Source organism: Xenopus laevis, chromosome 6L (genome assembly GCF_017654675.1).
Source record: "Xenopus laevis strain J_2021 chromosome 6L, Xenopus_laevis_v10.1, whole genome shotgun sequence".
NCBI lineage: Eukaryota > Metazoa > Chordata > Amphibia > Anura > Pipidae > Xenopus > Xenopus laevis.
In genome coordinates, this window is record NC_054381.1 from 31,711,610 (window position 1) to 31,730,734 (window position 19,125).

Below are 19,125 nucleotides of genomic sequence, written 5' to 3' on the forward strand. Positions count from 1 at the left end.
TTGCCGGTGGGAAGGCATTTCGGGGAGATAAGTCGCCTGAAGTATTGAAGATTTGTCACTGGGCGACTAATCTCCCCATCTGCCACCACCCTTAAAGAGGAACTATCTCGAAAAGGAAAATTTAATATATAAGCTTCATCATAATGAAATAAGAAACTTTCTTAAAGGGATTGTTCACTTTCAAATTAACTTTTAGTATGACGTAGAGAGTTATATTCTGATTCAATTTGCAATTGGTTTTCATTTTTTATTATTTGTGGTTTCTGAGCTCCAGTTTGCGGTTTCAGCAATTGGGTTGCTAGGGTCCAATTTAGCCTAGCAACCATGCACTGATTTGAAAAGGGAGACTAAAATATGAATAGGAGAGGCCTGAATAGAAAGATGAGTAATAAAAAGTAGCAATAACTTTAAAATGTATAGCTTTACAGAGCATTTGTTTTTAGATGGGGTCAGTGACCCCTGTTTGAAAGCTGAGAAGAATCCAAAGAAAAGGGCAAATAACTATAAAAAATAAAGAAGACTAATTGAAAAGTTGCTTAGAATTGGCCTTTCTATAAAATACTAAAAGTTAATTTAAAGGGGAACCACCCCATTAATACAACCAATTAAATATTCTGCATTGTTTCTGAAATAATCAAGTTTATCTTCATTATCCCTCTCTTCGCATCTGTATATCGTATTATAGGAGGGCTCCTTTTGCCTAGAAGATGTATTAGAGCTCACTCTATTGAAATCACCAGACATCATGTCTCTCTACATGCAGAATTTGTGCAATAGGCATTTATTTTGTTAGATTTTGTTTGTACTGGGATCGGTTGGTATTTGAGTGAGCTCTAATTCATCTGCTAGGAAAGGGAGCCTCCCTATAACTGTCAATGAATATCTGACACCCAACTGCTGCATGAAGAGAGAATGAAGAGAAACAGATGCTAAGAGAGGAATAGTGAATATAAACTTGATTATTTCTGAAACTATGTAGAATATTTAATTGATTGTATTTAGAAAGTTTCTTAATTCAGTATGCTGAAGCTGATATATTAAATTTTCATTTTCATGATAGTTCCCCTTTAAGGGAACCCACTGGGCCCCTCTGTATTGATTCTGTTGGGTTACTGATTACAAGTCTTATCGGGTGAAGAAGAAAAAACAGGGTAGCACATTAATAATCCCTTGAAAAACAAAAAGAGTGAGTGAAAGGATGCCTTGTTGTGGGTGCAGGGCAGTTGCAGAGAGGTAATGTATCCATGTGAGTTGCTCTTATCAGCTCTGTGCAAACAGGTGTCACTAGCAGCAGAGCAAGGGGCGGGCACAGCCATCGATTGGGCGGGAAAAAACCCTGTGGTAGTGAAACCCTGTCACTGGCTGTCACTGACGTGTGTGCCATAGAGGGAAAGAACAAGGACACGCAGGGAAGAGGTATGTGATTATTCCCTGACTTCTTTTCACCCTCACTCGTGCTTGTCTGTATGTTACATATATCCATGAGGTAAAATATATGGGATACAGGGCCGCCATCAGGGGGGCACAGGGGATACTACTGACCCGGGACTGAAGGGGGGCCCGGCTGTGCTGCAATTTTCAAAATACCCGGCCCCCCTTTAAAGTGCCAAAGCCTTGCCTGAAGCAGCAGAAAGTCACGAAAACAGCCAAAATTGAAATCCTGAAGCACCAAAAAGACCCAATATCACAAAAGGAAGTCCTGAAGCCAAGAGTTCAATTCTACAATGTGTGTTGTTTTTTTTTTTGTTTTGTTTTTTTAATCCCCTGGCCACCAATGTATTATTTTAATACTCTATAGGCCCCTACCACCAATGTTTTTTACCACCAGTAGACCAACACCTTACGCGTTTTGGGCGTTACCACCCTTAGGCATAAAACTATTTGATTAACATAAAGCATATAAAAAAAAGCATATAAAAAAAGAATTTGGATTTCATGTTTAATGTGAAAAGGACTTTTATTATACAGCTTTTTATGTCTGGGTGACAGGTCTCCTTTCAGGTAGATTGCAGTGTAATCACGGCTCCGCACACACTTCATAATCAGCAGGTTATTTATTGTTATTTTCACCACACATCAACGTTTCGGGGGGTTTTCACCACCCTGAAAACCTTCCTGATGAAGGGTGGTGAAAACCCCCCGAAACGTTGATGTGTGGTGAAAATAACAATAAATAACCTGCTGATTATGAAGTGTGTGCGGAGCCGTGATTACACTGCAATTTGTTGAGGGGCCTCGCCAGGCCCGCGGTGAACCAGCACCACCAGTGCAGGAAGGTGGATAAGGTGAGGGTGCGGTAAATATAACACTCCTTTCAGGTAGAATCATTGTAAAAAAGTTTGGGTTTTCAGGCAACAAACGTACAATTTAGGTGTCAAATTCAAAATATTCAGATGATTTGAATCGTAGCACAATTTTGTCGAGCCTTTTCCCCGCACTGATTTTGTCGAGCTAATTTTTGATAAATGGGTTAAATTCATGAATGGGAGTTAGGTCGACTTTGTTTTAATAAAAAAAATGAGATAAATATGAGTTTTAGAAAATACACCCCTAAGTGTATGGTTAGGACGACAACTATTAACTTGAGTCTGTGTTGGACCTGTTATCCAGAATACTCGGGACCTGGGGTTTTCCCGGATAAGGGGTCTTTCTGTAATTTGGATCTCCATACTTTAAATCCACAGAAAAATCATGTAAACATTAATTAAATAACCCCAATAGTCTGGTTTTGACCCCAGTATGGATGAATAATATATTAGTTTGGATCATTTACAAGGTATTGTTTTATTACTACGGAAAAATCGGAAATAGGCTTTAAATTTTTTGTTAATTTGATTAAACTGGAGTCTATTGGAGATGAACTTCCCATAATTCGGAGCATTCTGGATGACAGGTTTCCTGATAACGTATCCCATACCTGTACTGATTTGGGTCTGGGATACTGTTTATCATTTGCAGATTTCTCTACATCTGTGTGAAAAGCTTAAAGGAGAAGGAAAGTAATTTACCACTTGGGGGTGCCAAAGGTTAGGCACCCACAAATGAAATGTTAGGCACCGGCCCAGGGTTATTCCAGTGAGCACCACGGAGCGATCCTCTTCTGGCTTCTTCTTTCTTCTCACGGCTGCGCATGCACATTACAGTGAAAAGCTAAACTTTAATTTTAAAGTCGGCTTTTTCATTCTACTGCTCATGCGTTTGCCCCGGGAAATTTGAAGAAAGAAGAAGTCGGAAGAGGGTTGCTCCGTGGTGCTCACTGGTATAACCTGGGGCCGGTGCAGTTTTCTGCTGATAGGAGCACTGGACCGGGGTTTCAGGTAAGTAAATACATTCACTTGGGGGTGCCTAACATTTGGCACCCCCAAGTGGTCAATGATTTTCCTTCTCCTTTAAAGGAGAGAGCTCTGCCTAAGCTCAGACAACACTACTGCCTCTGGCAGGGAAAAGGTTAGTAGACTAACAAGCTGGCAGAGATAAGAAATGTTAAAGTTAACCAGCCGGAAATACAGTTCAGTTTGTTCAAACAAATCACATAAACTGGCTCAGTAAGGAACGTGTTCTGCTTATTATACAGAAATTAACATTATCGAACTTTGGGCTTAAATTACCCATCGCAGCCCGGTATCACAATATATATATATATATATATATATATATATATATACATATATATATATATATATATATATATATATATATATACATATATATATATATATATATATATATATATTATATATGTAGAGGGGCTGTGGCACACACTTACTGGAACAAAGACCCAGGTGCTAGTCAGAAAAAATTGTATATTCCTGTAGAAAGCTGACGCACACGGCTATATATATATATATATAGCCGTACAATCTCCAATATACTTTAATTAAAAAATGTGTACTGTTTTTATAAGAAACCTGACTGTATGCAGTGATATTCTCTCTTCATTTACTGCTGTGGATAGGAATTGTCAGATGGTCCCTAACTGCTGAGCAGGGAAACAATCATACTTATGAACAGCAGGGGGAGCCCCCGCCTTACTTCCCAGCCATGCAGAACTCAAGCAGCTTTGTTTATAGTAGTTAGTTACATAGTTAAATTGGGTTGAAAAAAGACAAAGTCCATCAAGTTCAACCCCTCCAAATGAAAACGCAGCATCCATACACACACCCCTCCCTACTTTTAATTAAAATTCTATATACCCATACCTATACTAACTATAGAGCTTAGTATCACAATAGCCTTTGATATTATGTCTGTCCAAAAAATCATCCAAGCCATTCTTAAAGGCATTAACTGAATCAGCATCACAACATCACCCGGCAGTGCATTCCACAACCTCACTGTCCTGACTGTGAAGAACCCCCTACGTTGCTTCAAATGAAAGTTCTTTTCTTCTAGTCTAAAGGGGAGGCCTCTGGTACGGTGATCCACTTTATGGGTAAAAAGGTCCCCTGCTATTTGTCTATAATGTCCTCTAATGTACTTGTAAAGTGTAATCATGTCTGCTTTTTTCCAGAGAAAACAACTCCAACCTTGACAGTCTACCCTCATAATTTAAGTCTTCCATCTTCCATCCCTCTAACCAATTTAGTTGCACTTAGTCTCTGCACTCTCTCCAGCTCATTTATATCCCTCTTAAGGACTGGAGTCCAAAACTGAACTGCATACTCCAGATGAGGCCTTACCAGGGACCTATAAAGAGGCATAATGATGATCCCTAAGCAGCCCAGACCACACTGAGCATGTGCACAGTCTTAGTCTTACAAAGATGTTTAACAAAGTTACAAGATGGTGACCCCCTGTAGCCAACTTTGAAAGCATAAATGACTTGTTTGATTAGGCTTGTGGTGCAGTAAGTTCATGTTTATATTTAGTATACAAAATACAGCATTTCTAGCCTTATTCTATTGACTTTACATGCCCTTTAAAGGCATTAACTGAATCAGCATCACAACATCACCCGGCAGCAGTGCATTCCACAACCTCACTGTCCTGACTGTGAAGAGCCACACACTGAAACAATCACACACTGAAACAATCACATTCAGCCCTGGAGTGCGTCTGTTTTTGAGAAACTTTTAATATATTTCTAGTTTCTTAGCAACAGACTCACTCCAGGGCTTCATAATGCGAAATAAAAATAAAGTAAAAGTTTTATTGTCAACATTTCGGTCCCATTTAGGACCTTTCTCAAGCATTAACGATGTGGTCAAAATTAACAATGTAACAAGACCTGGTTCATATTTTTATACTGTGTCAGGAAATAAACTGCATCTGCTTATCTTCCTTAGGATAAATAGAAGCACAACAAATGGAGAAGAGTGGGGAGAACCTCAGCAGTTTTTCTAACGCCCAAACAAACTATTCTTATGCTCAGAATCCAGTTTATCCGCCAGCTATGCCAGGTGGTCATTCAGTGCCAGTTTATATGTCCCCTCCTCCTAGTTACAGTGAACACGATCCAGCTGTACTAAATGCCCCGATCAGCAACCCGTCTTCTCAAGTCTTCCTCGGAGCTGACAGTTACCCTGAGCGTGAAGCAGAAGCTGGCCCTCCAGAGTACACTCTAGGTGTGTCCTACAGCAGCCCTTTCTCTGAAAGTGCCATCAGAAGAGGTAAGTTGTGAGGACATCGGCGGAGAATAAGGAAAATTTAAGAAGGCATGGCCCAAAAAGGACCAACTGCTATAAAAGACCTCTTCTGAAGAAGTATTCAATGGAATGAAACATTTTAGGGTGGTGACAGATGGGGAGATTATTCGCCCAGCGAGAAATCTTCTCTCCCTGAAATGCCTTCCTGCCGGCAAGAATATGAATCGCTGGAGGGATCGCTTTGGAAGTTGCCTCCCAAGGAAAACTTCAGGCGACTTTAGCGACTAATAGTTGCTGGGCGACTAATCTCTCCGACTGCCACCACCCTTAAGAGGCAGGAGCCATGGGTTAATGGGGCACTGAGATAACATCTCTGTTGTCTAGTCTTGATGTTTAGATTTGATGTGCACCAAATACATGTTTATGTGTGTGGAGAAACTCTCTGCCATTATCCCTGTATTGTTCTGCTGCCAATAAATGTGCCTTCTGCTTTATCCCTGGCTCCATCACAGATTTCTACATTATCTCTTTACTGCTGTTTTGTTCATGGCCCAACATTGCCCTATTTGTTGTAGCTCGCTCTGTAGATTCGTCCATTCCTCGTGTCAGTGAATCCTTGCAAAAATTCAATTAAACATAGTGGGTGAGGTGGGATGCTTTACAAGCCTAGGGCGCCGGCCGGCCCTGAACAAACACAAATAATCTAACTGAATGTAAGGGTAGAGACACGCTCAGTTTTGGGGAGTCACCCAGCGACAAATCTCCTCTTCTTCAGGGAGACTAATCTCCTGAAATTGCTTCCCGCCGGCTAGAATGTAAATCACCAGCGGGCTGGCGATCTGTGTGTTTCGTTTTCCGAAGTCGACGGAGTTGCCTCACGAGGGAGGCAGTTCGGGAATATTAGTCGCCCCTGAAGAAGAGCCGATTTATCATCGGGCGACTAAATCTCCCAAATCTGAGTGTGTGTCTCTGCCCTAAGGGTAAGGCCACATGAGGAGATTCACTGAGGCAACTACGGGCGACTATAGAAAACGCATCGCCGCGTGTGCATTAGCGCAGGCGACTTTGCATTGTAACCTATGGGGAAAAATGCCAAGGCAGTTCGGGGAGATAGTCGCTCAAAAGACGAGCGATTAGTCGCCACGGGACAAAATCTCCCCGAATCTCCTCGTGTGGACTAGCCCTTAAAGTGTAGTAGATAACAGTACATCTAACATAAATGTATCTCTTGTGTCCTCAGCTTTCATCAGGAAGGTTTACATAACCTTGGCCATGCAGCTGGCTCTAACTGTTGGACTTATCTGCATGTTTATTTTTTGGTAAGATTTTGTGATGTCCTACAGACCCTAGAAACTAGTGAAATTGTCTCCTTCCTCTAATGCAGGGCAGGAGAAAGCAACTCTATAAATGTTACATCTCTGGTTTTGTTATAAGATGTTGTTAAATTAACTTTTAGTATGACGTAGAGAGTGATATTGTGAGACAATTTGCAGTTGGTTTTAATTTTTTCATTATTTGAGTTAGCTTTTTATTCAGCAGCTCTCCAGTTTGCAATTTCAGCAATCTAGTTGCTAGGGTTCCGATTACCCTATCAACCATGCATTGATTTGAACAGAGACTGGGATATGAATAGGAGAGTCACTGAAAAAGTACAATTAATTTGACACCTTACATAGCATTTGAAAAGCTTATTTCTACTTTAAATGAGCATTAAATATGATGTATCCAGAAAAAGGCTGCAATTGGTCTTCATTTTGATTTTAATTATTTTGCTTATTGTTCACCAGCTCTCCAATGTGGAATTTCATTAGTTATCTGGTTTCTAGTGTCTAGTTCACCCTAGCAACCAGGCAGGGCTTTGAATGAGAGACTATAAGAAGGCTTGAAATAGAAATATAATGAATAAGAATAAAAGTGAAGCTGCACAAAGCAATAGTTTTTTGGCTGCTCGGCTCAGTTGCCCCAAACACAAAACCAGACAAAATGAAGAAGCAAAAAAACGAAGACCAGTTGAATAGTCTCTAAAAACAGAGAAAATTGTAATTTAGGCATAGCATGGCTACTAACTGATTTAGCAATAAGAAAAATTGTGTGTTCTGCATTAAACACCAAAAAGGAATTTAAAAGTTAACCTAATTCCCTCATTCCTTTTCTCTTCTGAAGAGAGAAAATTATAGAGTAACAAAAGCACAGGGGTAATTAAATGTAAAATAATAGGCAGCCTGTAGAACTTAATGCTCTAGAGCAGCTCCCCCTGCTGAATACAAAGCCACATTGTAATGCCTTGGTGGCCATACACTGAGAGAAATGAGTGGATCTCTCCCCGATATGCCCACATTGAGGAGGCAATATCAGGCTGATCCGATCGTGGGCCCTAGAGCCCAAACGTTTGGATCATAACGAAGCGTAAATGGGCGGTCGGATTGCGGGATCCACATCAACGCACAGATGCTGCCACGATCCAAGGGATTTTTAACCCTGCCCGATTTTTTTAGTTTTTTTGTCCAGATATCGATTGGGGAACCCGTCGGATGGCCCCATACAGGGGCCAATAAGCTGCCGACTCGGTCTGTCGCCAACTTTTATCAGCCCGTGTATTATTATTATTAGCTGGATCATCACTCTCCTAATTGTCTGCCTGACAACCCTGCTCCATCTTTCTGCCTAGGAAATAGCCAGTCCTACAAAACTACTTGGATTTGGTCAAATCTCAAAGCACCTCCTGGATTGGGCACATCCCTAGTATTTTAGTCTATCCCCTGCTACATATGTTATTATAGCAGTACTGCATCCACTTTATATATTTCTAATATTGCTTTTAAATGTCATTTCTTTTTTGTTATTCCAGGAAAAGGCTGAAGGACTGGGTTCAGGATTACCCATACATTGTGTATGCCCTCTGGTAAGTGTTCACAGTTGCACATAAGGGCGCATCATTGCTACACTATTACTCATTAATGCTTTATAGATTGTAATTTGTATCCACAGTCTGCTTCCCTGGGAGACGTACAACTATATATTTTCAGTTATTAAAAGGGTAGTTGACTTTAAGTATATCAGAGGATATTCTGGTTTTAGCGGTTGATGGGTTTACTCAAACACACCTGGGCACTTGGTGCAAATGCTAGAGTACCAAGGAGTAATAAACAATACTCCATAGTGCTCATCCTATCTTTGTCTCTTGGATCTGGCTGCACTCTGCACCTAGGAGCAAATTTCCAATCTTGGTGAAGAGAAGCAGTGACAGGTGCAAGGCAGGGACTCCACCACCAGCCCAAGTAATGCAAAATGATCCAGTGAGAGTTCTATTTGTATTGTTTATCTCCAATGATAATCAAGCTGGTTCATTACTCCAGTACATGGTGGCATTCTACAGTAGGAAAACCAACGTTAAATGCTTAGGGGGTTATCAAAGGTCCAGTTTGTGAGGTTCTTCACAATCAAGTCAAGTCAAATCCAGTTTATTGTCCTCTCTACTGCATACAAAAATAAATCATACCCAGCGAGACGAAATTACAATATCATTTCAATGAACTACAATGTAATACAGTGAATGCTTATTTATAAAAAAAAAACAGAACGTAAAAAAACTTGATTGAATGCAATGGGGGGAAAAACTTGAATACTCAAATGAATTGAGTTATTGGCCGAAAAACCTTGAATACCTCGAACTGATCGAGTTTCTGAGCGTAAACCAGCATAAAAAACCCCCGAAAATCATGAAGGCAAAAAACGTCTTCAAATGGTTCAGGGGACGTCTGCCATTGACTTTTACTTGACCTCGACAGGTTTTAGTTGGAGTTTTTTCAGATTCTGGCTTTAAGCAGCTTCAGCAGGGTCGGATTTACATAGCAGGCGCCCCTAGGCCCGGCTGCGGTTTATCACCCCCTTTCCCGTAAGCACATGCACAAATTTTCAGCATTAGGACGGAGTATTGGAGATCGGTGCACAGGAAATCATAAAAACTATTGTATCTCCTGTGAAGTCCCAGTGCTTCCAAACCAATGTGGTTATGGTTGGGAGGCACGCCGCCCCCCTAAAATTCTGCCTCCCTAGGCCTGGGCCTTTGTGGCCTTTCCAAAAATCCGGGCCTGGCTTCGGGGCATAATAAATCCAGAAACATTTGAGTTTTTAGTGAAACTACCCTTGAAAAACTTAAATTTTCTGGGAAAAACACAACTCAACCTTTAATAAACATTCCCTTAATGTCTATCATAACATAATCAGACATTTCTGTTTATAGCCTGTTGTAACTATGTCTCCTGCAGCCCCGCAATCATTATTCTGGCTTTGATCCTTGCATGCTGCCAACAAGTGCGCCGTAAAGTGCCCTACAACTTCATCTTCCTTGGACTATTTGTAAGTCTTCTACATTAACCCTTGAACGTAATAATAAAGATTTCTAACCTTTAAAAGGCGATCAAACCCTGAAATTAAATTGAGCTAATTGTTTTTACCCTTATCGTTGTGACGTAGTGTACGGCAGCCATTTTAAAATTAGAATTCCCCATAACTCCCATTATGTGAAATGTCTTCCCCTCAGTATGAATCCTCCCTAGTGCACTAGTGCAACTCATAGTGCTTAATAGTGGGTTACAGGAGTGCATATATATATATATATATATATATATATGTTAATGTAACTGAAAGGGACAGCGAGGCGAGGCGTCAGTCGTGTGTATATGATTGGAGGGGGTGTCTGTGTTCCTCTAATCACATAAAACAGCCTTATGAGAAGTTAAAACACTTTACTATTCTTCATAACCGAATAAGAAATAAGACAAAACGAATAAGAAAGAGAAACACTGCACATACCTAGTGGCCCTTTGAACCATGACTGAGCTAACGTATGAAGGATGACGTACTGACATACCCGTTTGAGTTTTCATATAGACTCAAGTCTCTTCAGATCAAGTTATTTGATATATGAGAACATTTATCAGGTACAACTGCCTGTAGGACAATACATTCCCTATGGATTCTTTCTAGGGATGCACCGAATCCAGGATACGGTTCAGGATTCGGCCTTTTTCAGCAGGATTCGGATTCGACAGAATCCTTCTGCCTGGCTGAACTGAGTCTGAATCCTAATTTGCATGTGCAAATTAGGGGCGGGAGGGAAATCACGTGACTTTTTGTTACAAAACAAGGCAGTAAAAAATGTTTTCCCCTTCTAACCCCTACTTTGCATATGTGAATTTGGATTTGGTTAGGTATTCTGTCGAATCTTTCACGTAGGATTCAGGGGTTCAGCCAAATCCAAATCCAATTCAGTGCATTCTAATTCTTTCTGCTCTGCAGTACTTCCGGAATCCATTAGTGGTATAGCTGCTATAACAATGCAGTATTGTACTGGGATTTCATCTCATATTCTGCAAATGTCCATCAAACATCATCACCTTATGCATTAAACTGTAACCAATCTTTTATAGTTAAATACAAGATTCCTCTGCACTCAACCCATTATCAATATATTTAAGACAGAGACATTTTGTGCATACTGCTACTGAAAAATGCCTTACCCTTTAAACAAAACAGGGATTGTTTGTCCATATATTGCAATATATTTAAGCTGGCCAACTACGTCAAAGTCATCCCATATCTGGCCCGTCCTACGCTTAATTTTCATCTGATTCATTAAGAATTCTATTGCTTAATTATACATTTTACAAAGGGACTAAGTTTTACCTGCAACTTACTTGCTGCTTTCAAAGTAAAACTCCCAAACTTGGCTGCCCTCTTATTATTTAAATCGAATTGGGAGCAGAAGTAGTAAATACTATTCGTAGGCATGTTGGAGACCTCTAGTGACCAAAAAGAGGCAAAACCACAATCTCAATAATTTCTCCAAAACATGCTATTCAATAAAAAAATATATTTTATTCACATCAGTAGTTAAAAAACATGTATAGTAATCCCTCTAACGCCTAACGCGTTTCATGCTTACCCAGCACTTACCCAGAATTCTGCCTATGACTAAGTGCTGGGTAAGCATGAAACGCGTTAGGCGTTAGAGGGATTACTATACATGTTTTTTAACTACTGATGTGAATAAAATATATTTTTTTATTGAATAGCATGTTTTGGAGAAATTATTGAGATTGTGCCCTCTTATTAGACACCAGTGGGATCACCTGGGAAGGGGGGAGCTGCTTTTTTTTTTTTATAGTTTTATAGTTGTAGCATTATATGGACGTTAATAAAGATAAAATAAAGATTGGAGAGTCACTTGCACTTGTTTTCATTTCCAGACTGCAGTAGAAGGATGCATGCTTGGAACCATAGCCGCGTAAGTTTATTATAAAGTACTAAAACTCTCCGAGTAATTGACTTTCACAAATAAAGCATCATGGGCTTGGAGTCCAGATCATTGCTGGTCAGCTAGAGGCTCATGTTTATTGTCCCCAGGCAGGCCAAGGCTAGAAATCTGTGGATTCTGGCAAATGCCAGATGGGCTAATGGAAGATGCAATAGACACTCACTGTTCATTGGGCCTGCCGGGAGATCTTAAAATGACAGGGCCTATTTCAGTCTGGACCTGTCCCCAGGCCGCTCAAAAGCCCAACTTACTGACCACATTAGATGATATAATAATTTTATCCAGGGGTGTTTCAGGCATTAATGCTGTCTGAGGGGCTGCATCACTATCTCACAGAGCGAAATTGCAGTCTCTGCACTAGAAAAGGTGAATTTCTGGTTTAATAACTGGAAATTTGGCTCTTAAAGTTACCTGGAGCAGCTTTTTGCCCTTCCCTGGTAACTTCTGGGGAACCACCACCTGAGACAAGGTCCTCGCCTTGTCTCATGGCAGAAACACCCCTGATTTGATCATAATCTCTCCTCCTATCCCATTGTTTGCTGGATAACTGGAGTCACCTCAACTCACTAATCAGACACAATTTGATTTCCATTTTTCAGACTGTTTGACGCTGATGCAGTCATGTGGGCTGGTGCAGCCACAATAGTTGTCACATTGGGACTGACCATATTTGCCCTACAGACAAAGGTAAGAAAAAAACTCCTACCTTTTACTTAACTATGTTAAAGGAGAAGGAAGGGTTAAAATTAAGTAAGCTTTATCAGAAAGGTCTATATGAATACACCATTAAACCCTCAAAGTAAGTTCTCTGTCAAAAGAAACACAGCATTTCTTTCCTTCTATTGTGTACACATGGGCTTCTGTATCAGACTTCTTGCCTTCAGCTTAAACTTCCAGGGCAGGGCTTGAGCATGCTCAGTTTGCTCCTCTCCTCCTCCCTCCTTGCTAATACTGATCCCAGAGCTATGAGTGAGCAGGAAGAGACTCAGGCAGGAAGTGATGTCACAGCAAACAATATGGCAGCTGCTATCCTAAACAAACAGAGAGAGAACTTCTAGAGCTGCTTACACGGGTATGATAAAGCATTCTGCAGAATAAATATAGTGTTATAGCTTGCACTATTCTGGCTGATCTATTGGCAATAAACTGTTTCTGTAGCTTTCCTTCTCCTTTAGGGTCAGGGCACACGCTCAGAATCAGGGAGATTTTAACAAATCTCCTCTTCTTTGGGCGACTTATCTCCCCGAACTGCCTCCCGCTGGCTAGAATGTAAATCGCCGGCGGGATGGCACTGAAAGCGTTTTGTTTCCCGAAGTTGCCTCATGAGGAAATTTCAGGCGACTTCGGAAAACGAGCACTCCAAGTGCCACCCCACCGGCAAATTACATTCTAGCCGGCGGGAGGCAGTTCGGGGAGATTAGTCGCCCTAAAGAAGAGGAGATTTGTCACTGGGCGACTAATCTCCCCAAATCTGAGCGTGTGCCCTGACCCTTAAGATTGTAGATTCTAAATTATAAACATAAATATGGCATAATGTACCCCCTGCTTTGAAGTATACAGATATGAGAAACCATAAAAAAGTTTCAAGACCATATAGAAGGTGTATAATAAGCAAGGTGATTTCTGGTCACCTGATATTTCACAACAGGGGGTACTTTAATTTACAGCAGGAGGTGAAGAGGAGCTGCAGAAATAAGGCTATTCTTCATACCATGGTCCTGAAAATTAGACCCTTTAAGGATGAGACTTGTTGCTTTTAACTTTGTCTTAATATTAACAAATTAAAAAAGAAAAATCCCCATATTGCCCTCCTGCCCTTCTCTGCAGTGGGACTTCACCATGCTGTCTGGGGGACTGTGCGTTGCTTTGCTGGTGCTAATGTGCTTTGGCATTCTCTGTGCAATCCTGAGGTCAATGGTAAGTACACAGTATAACGTATGTTTGTGAATAGTGCCGACTGTACCATTTGCAACTGGCTATCTTTTATCTAGTCCTGCTGGATAGGATCACAACTGTAGACATAAGGGCCTTACACACAAACACTCATTTTTTCCCCTGCAGTGGCCTTTTTATACATTAAAGGGAATTCACCTTTAAAAGGCATGTAAAGTCTAAAATAGACTAAGGCTAGAAATGCTGTATTTTGTATACTAAATATAAACATGAACTTACTGCACCACAAACCTAATCAAACAAATGATTTATGCTTTCAAAGTTGGCTACAGGGGGTCACCATCTTGTAACTTTGTTAAACATCTTTGCAAGACTAAGACTGAGCACATGCTCAGTGTGGTCTGGGCTGCTTAGGGATTGTCATAAACAAAGCTGCTTGAGTTCTGCATGGCTGGGAAGTAAGGCGGGGGCTCCCCCTGCTGTTCATAAGTATGATTGTTTCCCTGCTCAGCAGTTAGGGACCGTCTGACAATTCCTATCCACAGCAGTAAATGAAGGGAGAATTTCACTGCATACAGTCAGGTTTCTTATAAAAACGGTACACGTTTTTTAATTAAAGTATATTCATTCTTCATTCATTTATCTCATTTTCCCTAGTACCTCAATATAGTGTATGCGTCCATCGGAACCTTCATCTTTGGAATGGTGAGCCTTTTTATCATACATGTTCCTAACAAGAGCTGGAATAGGATTTCCAGTTTAGGAATGTTTATTTTTATCATGTAAATTGTGTTTTATTTCTCCTTTACCGCCTCTTCCCTCTGCAGTACTTAGTTGTGGACACGCAGTTGTTAGTTGGTGGGAAACATCGCTATGCAGTAAGCCCAGAGGAATACATCTTCGCTGCCCTCAACATCTACTTGGACATTATTAATCTCTTCCTCCTGCTACTGCAGAATTTTGGGATCTGCGGTTCCAATTAATCGGAAAAACTCTGGTTGCAGAAAAACAATCATCCCAATTATTGTGCCTCAAGGTCAAGGCCTGCATTGCCTTTATCAGCAGGCTGAGTTCATTGCACTGTTCTATTTTTGAAACCTTAGTTCCTATGTCTGTTTTATCTATTTATTTAATAAAATTATTCTTCCTTTTAAAGGGAAACTCGGCTGAGAATCAGTGGCTCTGTAGTAACGAAGCGATTACCCCGATTGGGTCCATCCGTGTGAATGAAAAGTATGTCAGTATTATATACGGAATTTCATTGATGTAGGATGAAACTCATTGGAGCAGATTCACTAACCGGTGAAAAGTCGCCACGGACCGCTTTGCACCGATTGCTACTTTTTTCTAGCCGATAATTCGCTCGGACAACGCTAATTCACTAGAATGCAGAGTTTCGGCGAGGGTGCTGAACGCTGGCAACTTTTTGCTATCGTTACTTCGCCAATGGAAGTAATTCAAAGCAAAGATGCGTTCATTTCTGCCTAGCACAAATTCGCTAGAGGTCTTGCGCTCAGGTTAATTCGCATTTGGCAGGATATTTCAAGTTAAATGGATGTCTTTATGTTATATGTTGCAGCAAATACATTACATTACACAAGTCCAGGGAACCTTAATAAAGACAATAGAGTTGTTATAATGCCCTACACATGAGCCCTCTGTATAGTTAATGTTCCATAGTTGAAGGAAAACATTTTTAGGACTTTTGCCAGCGTTTTTTGAACTTTGATGCTTTTTCCACTATAGAATATGATGTAAGTGACAGAAGAATGAGGAAGATCTATTCACTCCAATGCTCTTCACCTGGTCTGAGATGGCGAAGGCAAGTCTGGGGAAAGAGGTAACGTTCAGTAAAATCCATATTATAGTGAATTTGCAGAGTAACGTGCACTTGCAATAAAGTGCGAGTAAGCGCTAGCGCCTGTCTCTTTTGCTAGCGAATTGGCGTCTGCACTCATTAGTAAATTGGCGATGTCCCTGTGGGAGGTAACGCTGGCCAATTGTCGCCAGTATTTGCCACTTCGCCCTTTAGTAAATCTGCCCCATTGTGTAGAGTGCTGGCCAATTAATGTTCTGATTCAGAGTGCAGATCAGTGCAGTCCATGAAGTGATACCTTTGGTAGATTCTATTATCATATTTCAGTAAGTGCATTCTTTTTATTGCTATATTATTATTGTTGTTCTACTATTTTATTTATTTTTTCACAAGTAAAGTGATTTTTCACCACCAATCATGAAATGTGGTTTTCAACAATGAAGATGGAAGATTTAGAAAGAGTTGGAGCAAAAGAGTAGAAAGGAAGAAACAGTTCAAGCTCATTGGCCGATAAATGTCTGGTATAGATGGCCAGTTCTTCTGTCCTAGATGTGCCCATGTTGGGAAGAAACAACGCAATAAGGGTCACTGATGTGGAAGCAACAGGCCAGTGTCAATTATCTTCTTGTTTTTAGGCAAACTGAAATCTGCTCTGAGGCACATTTGATATATCACAGTGGGTGACGTAGCACAGGCTAAAGCTCCCCATAGACGCAAAGATTTCTCTTGCCGAATGACCGATTTTAGCAAAGTCCGACCAATCCTTCAAAATTATCGTGCGGTTAGTGGGATTCGAACGATCTTACATCTTACGATTTTGCTGCCGACATCTGTCAGGAAATTGATCCGCCAGGTCAAAAAATCTTTGTCGCTCCCAGTGCAATCTATCTATGTTTGCAGGGCCAAGCAGGCAGCTCCCCATTGTTTTCCTGGCAAATTGGTCTTTTTAGTTTATCGTTCGATCGTTCCGAGATAATCACGGTCTCACGATGAGGATGGGGTCTTTTAAAAATCTCAACATCTATGGCCAGCTTTAGAGGCACCTCAGTGAAGCTAGTAAATCCAACTGTCCAGCTGCTACCTTGGTGCGCTTTTATAACTAATTAAAAGTGTGCATAGATGTATTTTTATTCAATGGTCTAAACAAACATTTTACAGGTCACTTCAAAAAGTGAACAAATCTTGCCCAGTTTAAGGGGCACATTTACAAAGCTCGAGTGAAGGATTCGAATTAAAAAAACTTCGAATTTCGAAGTGTTTTTTTGGCTACTTCGACCATCGAATGGGCTACTTCGACCTTCGACTACGAATCGAACTAAAAATCGTTCGACTATTCGATAATCGAAGTACTGTCTCTTTAAGAAAAACTTCGACCCCCTAGTTCGGCAGCTAAAAGCTACCGAACTCAATGTTAGCCTATGGGGAAGGTCCCCATATGGCTTGCCTGCGTTTTTTTGATCGAAGGATATTCCTTCGATCGTTGGATTAAAATCCTTCGAATCGTTCGATTCGAAGGATTTAATCGTTCGATCGAACGAATAATCCTTCGATCGCAGGATTTGCGCTAAATCGTTCGACTTCGATATTCGAAGTCGAACGATTTTAGTTCCTGGTCGAATATCGAGGGTTAATTAACCCTCGATATTCGACCCTTAGTAAATCTGCCCCTAAGTGTAGATTTTTAATGTTAGAACAAAAGAATATCCTGGTGTTTGAAGTCAATGGGCAAGGGAAGCCATGAATATCCTGTAATTTATATCTTTATAAATGGTGCTTAGTGATGTCATCGAGTAGTGATGTCCTTTCTGTCACACGACTCACTGAAACTTGTGTATTATAATAAATGTACCCCCTGTACCTCGGAGTTCCATGACCTGTATAAAGACACTCACCTTCACACTTGTGCTTTTATACGGTCTTGGAACTCCACAGCGACTTTTAATTTATTTATATATTACAATAGGGGGTACATTATTCACTATATGCTACTTGGCTTCCTGCTGGAGCAAGAATACAATGCCAGTTTCTGGGGTTTCTCCAGCAAAACGAACTTGTCCCTTGTCACCACTCAACAATACCAGCCATAGGTCAGTATTACTCAGTCTATACCATTAATACTATCTTCAACTTGTGTACATTGTTCTGTGCTTACTGCAAAACTCCATGGGCTCATCTATGCAACGTGTAAGGGGACATTCCTTTTTACACATTATTTACCAATGGCCACAGTTAAACCAGTCCCACGGGCTCAGCTATTTTCTAAATCAATTATGGGCCCTGCACCCCAGCTGCTACACCAATTGGAAAATAGAGTGGAATCTGCCAATAAAGGAGTATATTATATACAGTGTATATATATCATTATGGGCGGCTGTTTTATTCTTAGTCCAGCAGAGGTCACTGTGAGACTAACTATTTAAAGGGCATGTAAAGTCTAAAATAGAATAAGGCTAGAAATGCTGTATTTTGTATACTAAATATAAACATGAACTTACTGCACCACAAGCCTAATCAAACAAATGATTTATGCTTTCAAAGTTGGCTACAGGGGGTCACCATCTTGTAACTTTGTTAAATATCTTTGCAAGACTAAAGATGGCCATAGATGCAAAGATCCGCTCATTTGGCCACATCGCCAAATGAGCGGATCTTTCCCCGATATGCCATTAACAAACATGGCTATATCGGGGGTAATCTGATTGTTCGGGCGTATGGCCGAACGATCCAATTACGATGTGCCGTGGGCTCTGGCGGGATCGGTTGGGTCAAAATCAAACCTAACCAATCGACCAAACAACCGATCTTCGCCGGACGAAAGATGTCGGCACACGCCACACACAATCCGAAAATCGTACGAATCCTCGATTTGTACGATAGGATCTGTGTATCTATGGCCACCTTAAGACTCTGCACATGCTCAGTGTGGTCTGGGCTGCTTAGGGATCGTCATAAACAAAGCTGCTTGAGTTCTGCATGGCTGGGAAGTAAGGCGGGGGCTCCCCCTGCTGTTCATAAGTATGATTGTTTCCCTGCTCAGCAGTTAGGGACCATCTGACAATTCCTATCCACAGTAGTAAATGAAGGGAGAATTTCACTGCATACAGTCAGGTTTCTTATAAAAACGGTACACATTTTTTAATTAAAGTATATTGGAGATAGGTTTCTTTTTCATTTAAGAAAGTAAAAATTGGATTTTATTTTTTTGCTTTTACATGCCCTTTAAGGAAGTGATGAATATCCCTGTGTATGCCTATGATTAAGGGAATGTGTTCCCGAAATGCGTAAGGCGATGTGGTTACCCTAATTTTGCATTAAACCTCCACTAACCCATCTGGAGTGCCGCCTGATTTGCTTATTGGGATCAATAAAGGAATAGAAGCAGCTGCTATTTCCCAGCTATCAGCTGGAGTGATGGGAAAAATATACCACAACCCCTTCCTTAGAAAGTCCGAACAAATAACACAATATGGGGTTTGAAGTCTGGATTTATATGCAACATCAACTCCATTTAA

General features: G+C 40.7%; 1 protein-coding gene across 1 annotated transcript; it reads left to right on the forward strand.

The window, feature by feature from the left end:
• Positions 1-1,328: 1,328 nt before the first annotated feature.
• LOC108718478 (protein lifeguard 1) lies at positions 1,329-14,780 on the forward strand. The gene is made up of 10 exons (XM_018266812.2): positions 1,329-1,416; positions 5,286-5,609; positions 6,826-6,904; positions 8,434-8,487; positions 9,854-9,944; positions 11,837-11,874; positions 12,504-12,591; positions 13,732-13,821; positions 14,455-14,502; positions 14,625-14,780. Exons 2-10 carry the CDS (start codon positions 5,306-5,308, stop codon positions 14,778-14,780), a joined length of 948 nt encoding a protein of 315 aa, XP_018122301.1. The 5' UTR covers positions 1,329-1,416; positions 5,286-5,305.
• Positions 14,781-19,125: the final 4,345 nt, after the last annotated feature.